At 38.2% G+C, this 9,894-nt stretch overlaps 1 protein-coding gene across 2 annotated transcripts; it reads left to right on the top strand.

Annotated features, from left to right (window-relative positions):
* Positions 1 to 113: 113 nt before the first annotated feature.
* LOC137978873 (small ribosomal subunit protein uS10m-like) lies at positions 114 to 7,871 on the top strand. 2 transcript variants are annotated; one of them, XM_068825987.1, is made up of 7 exons: positions 114 to 220; positions 1,513 to 1,568; positions 1,925 to 1,959; positions 3,263 to 3,309; positions 5,068 to 5,189; positions 6,239 to 6,347; positions 7,311 to 7,871. In XM_068825987.1, the coding sequence occupies exons 1-7, from the start codon at positions 122 to 124 to the stop codon at positions 7,512 to 7,514; spliced, it is 672 nt and encodes a 223-aa protein (XP_068682088.1). In that variant the 5' UTR covers positions 114 to 121; the 3' UTR covers positions 7,515 to 7,871. The 2 variants fall into 2 exon arrangements, with proteins under 2 accessions (XP_068682088.1, XP_068682089.1); XM_068825988.1 differs by having other exon boundaries at positions 5,071 to 5,189; positions 7,311 to 7,653.
* The last annotated feature ends 2,023 nt before the right edge of the window (positions 7,872 to 9,894 follow it).

Raw genomic sequence — 9,894 nt, 5'->3', positions numbered from 1 at the left:
TTTTAAGGAATAAGTACCATTGTAACAAGTCTCTTGATAGGTCATAAAAGTTCTATTGAGCCAATCAAATGTACCATACTATGCGAGAGTCTGCCAAAACGGCGTGGTTACAAAGTACAAGATGGCGGTTCAACATATTAGATTCTGCAGATGTTTACAGCTATTACGCTACTCTTATCCCACTGTCGCAGTCAGTAGTTTCTTTTCGCTGACGAATGAGGTATCGTAACGATATATATATTTTTAAATTCCCGGTTAAAATGCTAACAATGTATCTCTTCATGTCATTTATGCGTGCGAAAACTTATGTTAATTAATGCATGTCTTATGCATATTTTTTCGTATTTTGTTCTTTTAGAGTGAGGCTTTATTTGGACTTTTCCTTTGTGTTCCCTCCTTTCTTTAGTATCGTTTACCATTCCTTAATTGTGGAACGGGTCGACCAATTTAAAGTTTTACTATTTGTAAACAGTGCCAATAATTTAATTTATATCGTGGATTATCGAAGTAATAATTAACAATTATTCTTTGAAATCGAGGTGAATAGTGGCAGAATATTTACCGAGCCGCGAAGCAGCGACGAGGTAAATATTCTGCCACTATTCATCGAGATACAAAAGAATAATTGTTTTAGTATATACTCACGAAGTGATCTCAACAACATTTGCAGAAGAAAACCATCCAAAGTCGATTTAATTGACATCTCAATTCATGCGTGGTAAACGTGCAAGCGGCACAAAGCATGCGCGAAAGTGTTAACAGAAGCTTCAAACATGGCAAATCTGAATAACCTTCGTTAAAATCCTCGTCGCAAACAGCAAAATGGTGATTTAACACCGTTTAAATCAGGAAGCTAAATCAAAAGTCTGCTTGTTAAAACACTTTCACCATTCAATCAAAGTTTTTGAGGTTAATTTGAATTGGAAATTGAAAGTGCAGTTGGTAAAGGATCCACATGAAATGGCAGCTGCGCTGTAATTGAGGTGTGCGTTAGTTTGTTGTAAAATTAAATGACCCGTCTTTTTTCCTTGCAGCCATTTAAAACTTTCTTAGACATGTTTTTTTAATTCCTCGATTTCAGTAACAAATTTGTTTTGGTGGGCGACCAGCTCTACAAGAGAGAATTACTCAGAGTGAAACAAATTGTTGGCGTGAATACATGTATTGTTTAATTTTCAGCAATAATTATCTGGAAAAACGAAGTCAAACACTAGTTGGCAAAAGTATGAACTCTTCTCTTACCCTTGAAAACTTTCAGGGCAAATTTTGTGGCTTTCTTTGTCTTCTGTAGCACAGCATCATTTTGTATTCTCAATATTTCTGATTCATAAATGCTGGTTAGTTTACGTCGGCCGTTTTGTTTTGTTTGGATCAAGCATTATTCACTCCGTAGGGAGCGAATAATGCTCAATTACTCCGAAATAGCGAACCAATCAGATTGCTTGAAACACCAAGATCACTGAGTGAGCATATACTAATATAAATTATTCAATTATTGCATTTTATTTGTAGGTTTTGAATTATAGTCAAAGAAATTCTTCTCTCGGCATAGCTTATTGTGGTCACAGGTAGGTGTCCCGAAATTTGTAAAGCCAGCACTGATTTTCTTCCTTGAAAACGTATTATGGATGAAATTAAATCTTCAGTGTTAAAGAACAATTACAGAATTCAGAATTATTTGATTGCACCTGACATCAACTGGCATGTTAGTGGAAAGACCAATAGCGAAAACGTCTTTTGGGAATTTGACTCTATTATTATGAAAAATTTGAGCTAGATGTTTGTATTGTTTTGGCACCAACAGGGCCATCTTATCATATGAGTGCAATTAATGGATAGTTTATTTCAATTTATTGGTTAATAACGACCTGCATTCTGAGCCGTTTTTTTTTTTCTAATGCATTTTACTGTATACCTTTTGTAGGAAAAGGAGACATTTCCACCCACAGAATAGCTATGGTAATCTTGATATCTTGCATTTCTTTTCTACACATTAAAAACTTTAGATTTGAGTCTGACTATGAGTGTTTTGTTCTGCAGAGCATGTGCATTAGGTGTAGTAGGTAATTTTTCTCAAGGGTGCACATTATCACAACAAAGCCTTGGTAGATGTTTTGATACTTATACTCCAATTAAATGGTTTGTGACTGCTTTGAGCAAAGGTAGATAGTGTAAAGGATGCAGATATCATTATATTTTACTCTCAGTTCTGAAGCAGGTTCAGTGGCCCCCAAAATCCCATTTTATACTTAGGGGACACCAACTTACACCGCAGTCACATTTGCGCTAGAACCTTGCTTGTTTGTCCAATATTTGGTTACCTAGCATGTTCCTAGCTCGTCACAGGCGTGACCGACCAAGCATGGCATTGCTTGCTTGCTTAAAAAAGAGGCGGAGTTGCTGAAAACTTTACAGGATCCGCAGCTCAGCTCAAGAGCGCAGACTGCAGTGCTCTTGAACTATGCTAGGTAAGCAATTCACGAAAGCTGACCAGTAAGGAAGAGGATTGTAATTTGACAGCTTGATCTTTCGCAGTGAAGTTTTGATTAAAGGTGTACCTGTGAATCATTTGTACTCGAATACGTTCAGGACGCCTTTGCCTTATGACGCATCCAGGTCATTGCCTATTCTGTACAAGCGAGGCAAGCTACCAATTTTTAACTTATCCACTGCTGATTAATTGCGCCACCTTCTACGTCTCCACGGAAATTCGTCGAAATTTGTCAAAACATTTCTTGTAATCCTGCTCAGGCAACTGTTCCAGGAACAGTTGGATGGTTAAATGAACAAGGTTCACCTTCCTCATCAGCAGAAATGATTGAAACTAGTCTGGGAAACAGTTAATCCATTTTCAATGAATGCGCGACTCGAACCGAAGTGCAATGTGACCATGTCGTGCTTGCTTAAAACTTTAGCCCTTGCTACTGATTTCTTGACTGCAAGAAAGCAAGCATGCTTGAGGATAGTCTCAAGCACTAATCTGACCTCGGAGTTATTCTATTTTACTAGTTTCTATAAGGACTGCTTGGAAGACCCTATTCATGAATATCTTTGTTTAGAACCACCTCCTAGAGTTTGTTATTCTTGGTGTGGAACAAAAAGATCAAGCCTTGTGGGGAAGGGGATGAGGGAGAGTGGACATTTGCCTATGACATTGTCTGACCTTAGATCTCCAGCCCTGATGTTTGGCATGTTGATAAGTTACGTATTCATTGTTCTGCTCAGAATTGCAACATCAAATCTTTTTCTTATATTTTAACAGGTGCCAGGCAATATACAAAGCAATTTTCTACAGTAATGTCTGATAGTGTAAGTTTTTTTCTTCCAAAGTCAGTAGTGGTATTATGGGTAGCACATTTTGGTCACAACAAAAGCCTCTAAGTATCAACAATTTCATATGGTTGCATATATTTCTTGTGCTTTTGCTTGCATCGCTTGTGAAAACCAGGTCTTGGGTGTCAAAACTGCTCATTCCAAGACCAGATGATCAGGGGCTGGCTGCTTGAAGCCTGGTTAGCACTATTACTAACCATTGATAATAATTGGTTAAGAGGTATCAAAACCTATAGGTTTCCATGGTATTTAATGCTAGTTAGTGCTAACCATAAATCCAGTAACTGGGACCTGATTGGTAATCATTGCATTGGGAATCATTGCTGTCATTATACTTCCAGAAATGGACGTAATTAGATTCATGTGGTTTTGATAACCCTAATACTTATACTATATTGTTAGAAACAAGGAGCAAAATGCTTAGACTTTCAGGGACACTTTGCACAATATATCAAAATTGGATTCAGCATAAGTGTTGAAATTCCAAACTACCTCCCAACCTCAACACTAGCAATGGTTATATAACCGTCTACACGTACCTTACTAGTGTATCTACATGTAACAGATGGTAATGCTTTTTTAAAAATAAGAATGTTGTTTTCTGGCCTAGGCTGAATTCATAATAAATTATAACTTATCTTTCTGCCAATTTTAGGCTGAAAATATTCTTGCATTATTCTTAAATGGCGTTTCTGTTTTAGAGTGTATTTGGGCATCAATTACAACTGTTCGGTGACTAGATCTGTATCGCGTTACATTGTGAACATGCTCCATCGCTTTGAGTTGCAGTCAGCGAGGTCAAGATGTCACGTGAGACGACACATCTGTGAGAAATACATTTCTCACAGAAAGACTGTGATGGAAATGAAAGTACACGAGTTTGTTTCAACTACGTTTAGAGAAAGAAATAATTTTACATGGTTAAGTTAAAAACCTACAATTGTATTGCGAACGATATTATATCATTATTTCAGCCTTGGGTTTATTTTTAAAATATTGCAAATTTTAATGTTGATATTCTTATAAAATGTATCCATATAAAAAAATATGTTGCATTGGTAAGCAAAGCAACAGTTCATAGAAGTGAGAAGGCACAAGGTATTTTTCCTTGTGGTAGTCGAACTGTGAACTAAAGCCATAAGATTGAATACACTGGAGATGAAGTCATTCTTCCCTGCGATGTTCGGAAGTTTGATGGATGGACGATTACCGTAAATACAGTTTGGCGATTATTTGGCAGAATTGTGAAAATGGGTGTAAGAAAGTATGGAAGTTGAGTATAATGATTATGTTTCTGAAAACTGAAACTTTATTGGCAGAACTTTGCGCAATAAGATTTATATGCGAGGGACGTAATCTAGATTTGGAATTGTTTTGCGTTTTCACTCTCAACATCATGATATGTTGTTTCATCGAATATTTACACAGAGTGTTTGGCGGCGTTCTGCTCAAATGCAATGCATTCTGGTACATGTAAAAGCTGGTGAATGGCGCAGTGCATTCTGGGGAAAAAGTGGTGAATGTGAGAATTCGTTCCACCTTCTCATGAACCCAGAATATGTTACTCCTGACCGAGCGCAGCAAGTGAGCAGCAACAAGTTAACGATAAACAAAAACACACCTGTCACCGTAAAACAATAGCTCAACTGTTACCCTGGAGGGAGAGTAGAACTACATACAAGCTTACAGTGTTTTTTCCTTATGTTCTTTGTTTGATAATTTTTTTTGTCATAGAAGAGTGCCCTTTACTCGTTGATCAGTGTCAAAGTGAAGGGAAGTGACGAAGCTGTGTTGAAATCCTACACAGAATTTATTACGATTGCAGCTGGTCATCTAAAAATTGATATCTCCGGCAGGTACTGGCAAATTCTGGCAACTAAAGATCTTAATACAGTTTGTTTGTGTGCTGTGTGGTTATCAAAGGAAGTTGGGGGTTGGTAAGAGAGAGGAAGGGATGGCTATTAACCAAGGGAAGGAACACTAATACCCCATTCAGACCAACAATACATGTTTAATTAAACTGGGTTTAACAAAAATAATGAAAATCAGTCACAGAAAAAAGGCCCTGTTGGTATGGAGAAAAGTTGTCTCGGGTAAGAAGGTCACCCATTCAGCAGAGACAACTTTATCGATGGTTTATATGAGAAAAAATGACCCTTTTGCCCGAGTCAAGAGCTGCCCGCCTCATTTTTAATCATCAGGAGACTGAGAAGAGGCCGCTCGCGCATGTTCTCATTATCTTTTCTTATATAAACGGGTCGCCGCGTTTTATAAGAATGTAAGAAAAGTTAGCTCGCCCAGGGTAGCTCGGGTGGGCGAGTCACCCTTCTATCCGGGACAACTTTTCTCCATATAAACGGGGCTTGTTTCAATACATGCTTTGATCTGTGCTACATATAAATTCGTTGTCGACGAAAATCAGTATACATGATGAATTAAACGGAAATCACTTTCAAACCGTGTTTAACTAAACATGTTTAAAACATTGTGAACGTTTGGTTTGAACAGGGCCTGAGCCTTCATCCTTTTGGGGAAACTGAGATCTGGTAACCGTGAGATGTGGAGAGGGGTAGAAAGGTGTGATGCAAGACAGCTGAAATGGAATCATGACTCGTGGAGTGGAAGAGAAAAACTTGATTGCAAAAAAAAAAAAAAGAATGATAGACCGGAGGGAAAGATGCTAGTGGGAGGAATGTAATCATGTTTTAAACAAGGCAGGAAAAGCGTCACGAAAGAAAGTTAGTAGCTGTGAACGGAAAGCAATATAGGAAATGGTAAAGGGAGGGAGATCTGTCAGTGAGAGAATTAGTGGAAGGTGGGACTGATGGAGCAAGGAACTGATATAGGTACACTTGGGGGAGATTTTGACATGTTAACTGTTCAAATTTTATTTTGCATTGTACAGAATCATACTTCCTACATCGATTCAAAGGCACACGGTTTTAAAATCTCCTCACATTTACAAGAAACACAGAGCGCAGTACGAGGTTCGAACTCATGCGCGCATGCTACAGGTATGTGACCCATGAAAGGATGTTATAACGTTTTACATACGAGTGCATGTGCCAGGTTTATTTCACCTCATGCAACGGAATTCCTCATCTTGATTCTACACACGTTTGCAAACCGTGCTCCTTTCACTGGGATGAATGGTGGTCAAACTATCAGCACTCAACCAATCGGAGACATGACTAAGTTCTAGCTGACTTAATTTTGGCGTACATTTATTCACGAGAAAAAAATTGAACAGAAGTTTATTCGCTGTTGGTACAAACCACCCCAACCAAGTCTCTCCCTCAACTGAAGGAATATTCCTAATTGTCAATAGACCGTATTCGTATTCTCAGTATTGGACTGGAACTAGCTCGCAATGGAGGCTAATGCGGGGAAATGTATTAAAATGTATTTGCATTTGAAAAGATTCCCCCGCATTAGCCTCCATTGCAAGCTAGTTCCAGTCCAATACTGAGAATACGAATATGGTCTATTTGTTCCAAGCAAAGTATTATCGTTCATTTTGGACACCGAAAGCTTGATAGGGATCATGGGAAATTGAGACTTCAAAAGAAGAAAGAAAAGCTAAAAAGAGCGAGGCTGATATAATGGTGAGGGAATATATTGAAAAAAACCAATACTTTGAATGGCATTGCCATTTTTCATCAGGGTTTTACAAGAAATGGCTACGGTTAACGAAAACGTTACAATTCGAGTAGTGATATGGCGTGTGATTTGATACAGCACTAAAGATAAGGATATGTTGCAATAATAATAAGGAATGTTGACTCAAATTACATAACGGTATAGTAATATAGTGTACGTAAAGCAAGAGAAGCATGTCTCATAAACGTAGTTGACACTTTTGAACCTTTTGGTATTAAAATGTTGAATTAAATTAAATGTTAAAACCACTGAAACGGTCTTAAATGAACCCTTTTAATTGTTTATTCATGCTGTGGTTCGTACTGCTTATTTTAAAGGTTAAAAATGTGACAGGCGACACAGCTGACACATTTCTTGAATACATCCAGCGGAATATTCCAGAAGGAGTAAGCATGAGTGTGGAACAAACAGCTTTGGAACCTTTTCCGGAGTTTTTTGAACTTCCCGCTGAAGCAAAAGCTTTCCTTGATGAACAAAAAACACAGTCAGAGAAAAATGACATATCTGCGATTGAACAATGAGTAATAACAGTTTAAAGGATGCTAGTACAGTACCTGTTTCTTTTTTGCTGCAACTTCATGCCAGTTTCCGCGGGACTGAGGTGCTTCGCGTTCGCCAAATTTCAAAATGGCGGGACTTTAGTCCCCTTTTCATGCAATTTAGCTCTCAATGCCTCTTTTTTGTGGTCAAAATTCAAGATTTCTTTGTGCCTCTTTCATTTTACCGAGAACGAGGGCTCGATGGCTCATGGGAAGCGTGAATGAAGCCAAGAAATGGCGGCCATTTTGCAGGAAGATGTATTCCTTGTGATGTGATTAAAGTCTACACCAAGCAAATAAAATGAAAGAAGCGTCTTGTACTATGGTAAAAGTGACCTTAATTGATGCGTAGTCATTATGAGTTAATCAACATTCGAAATACACTCTCTAGTCATTTCGGATGTGGACGATAAACCGTAGGCCCCGTCTGAGAACCCTTCAATGGGACGTAAAAGAACCCACACACTATTCGCAAAGAGTAGGGCATGGAGTTCCCGGTGTTTGTCCTCTGTGAGTCTAATTGCTCGGAGATATCAGCTACACCAAGCTACTCTAAACTCGGAGGGTACTTACAAAGATATGATGATGTTAGGTATACAGTGGGTCATTTTCCATTAACTCGGTCTTTCAAATCAAAATAATTAGGAGTTTTGTGGCCTTGCAACAGGACATACTGTTCCAATATGTAAAACGAATACTTCAATAGAAAGGTTTTGAGTTACATTTTCTGATTTATATTGAAAACTGAGTCAAAAAGAACTCAATGAAACCATTGAGATCAAGTGTTTGTTGTACTTCACTCACGTATCCAATTTGTTGTGAATTTAAAACAATACACAGTCACAACCACAACGCGTTACCCCTAGCAATAAGAAAGCGAGAAAAGCTTAACAATGGTCCTTTGCAGCTGGCGGTCACGTGGTACAAAAACCGCCATACTGCCGAGCAAACTGCGCACTACACACAAACACGACTTATAAATTTAAAAATTCCACGCTCGGCCTTTCATATCAAATTTGTTTTTCAGTAAATTTTATTTCACAATGTGTTTTCGTTAAGAAAAAAAAAAAAAGCATAGAATTGCCTTATGTCGTACACTGAAGGTTTGATTTCACTTCGAATACCTTCACACTCTGTCTTTAAAATAAGAAAAAATGCAATGTGTACTTAATTGGCCACTCCCATAGGGGCTTTTCTGGGCCAATGAAACACAATCAACGAAACGACAGAACACAGCAGCAACAACAACAACAACTGTTAAGAATCTCAACTGGCCGGAGGTAAACCAGTTTTCTATTTACAAGTGCGGCCGAGAAGTTGAACCAGGGACTACCAGGAATAAATTCGGACGCGAGTGGTTAGAACGAGTCTTGAACACGGGAACTTATTTATTTATCTTTGCCGAAAATAAAAATCAGGAAATGTTCTTCATATCTTGGGAAACATCCCACACTTACAAACAAGGCAATGTTAAAGCCACCAGTAGCATCTTGTCGTATCATACCCTATCTCATTGAATAAAGAAATTATTAGCAAGAAAACAAAAACTTGAGTGGCTTATTTGTAAATTATGTCCGGTGTATTATCATTTTTAGGTGATAATTTTAGTGTGTATGTTTAATCGTAATCACGAACGTGCAAATATATTTCTTCTTTTCGCTGCATCACCCTTTGCGACTAGCTTTTGCCAACTATTTAATCTTTGCCGATGATTAACATTCTTTTATAATGCTATTGCTAACAATTTTTGCATGATCTAGGGGAAGGTGCAGGGGGTGTGCACCTCCCCCACCCCTCATTCCTTCCTGAGATGACCTGCGGCTTTCTAATACAATTCGTATTCTGGACGAAAAAGTAACGTCACCAGTCAGCAACCCCATTCCTTAGTGGTGCCCCCCCTCCTAAGAAAAATCCTGGATCTGCCCCTGTCATGGAGTTTGTAACAGTAAAGATTTCTGGTCAATATTCCATAAACTTTGAAATATCTTCTACATCATTTCTCACACGATTCAAGTGAATCCAAGACAAAAACAGTCACTGAGCCAAAATGTGTGTTTATCGACTTAAAATCAATTTACAACACGAGGGGCGCAAGACAATACAGGCGAAACCTTAGGAACGTTCACCCTACGTTTCCAAGTTCGCACTCAACTCTGCCTTTGCCATTCGTCCCCAAAAGCAGGTAAAGATAGTTTGTACATTAAAAAGAAAAAAAAAGTTTTTGAAATTTAATTAAGGGAATCAGTTCTAATTTTTGTGTTTAGCGTGACAGTGTCCCACCCATTAAAACTGATGCAATGGCTTAATCTTGGCTTGCACTCTCATGATTAGACGGCCATGTTGATGTACAAAACAAAAGCAA

The sequence above is a fragment of the Montipora foliosa genome, chromosome 12, assembly GCF_036669935.1.
Source record: "Montipora foliosa isolate CH-2021 chromosome 12, ASM3666993v2, whole genome shotgun sequence".
In the NCBI taxonomy this organism is placed as follows: domain Eukaryota; kingdom Metazoa; phylum Cnidaria; class Anthozoa; order Scleractinia; family Acroporidae; genus Montipora; species Montipora foliosa.
This window is presented reverse-complemented; position numbering and strand designations above follow the sequence as displayed.

What these genes read in the sequence shown, in the direction of transcription:
- LOC137978873 (XM_068825987.1), top strand. Translation starts at nt 122, where the DNA reads ATGGCGGTTCAACATATTAGATTCTGCAGATGTTTACAGCTATTACGC. An exon ending in CCACCCACAGAATAGCTATG is followed by an intron (nt 1,960 to 3,262) that starts GTAATCTTGATA and finishes ATATTTTAACAG; the next exon opens with GTGCCAGGCAATATACAAAG. An exon ending in AAAATTGATATCTCCGGCAG is followed by an intron (nt 5,190 to 6,238) that starts GTACTGGCAAAT and finishes TGCATTGTACAG; the next exon opens with AATCATACTTCCTACATCGA.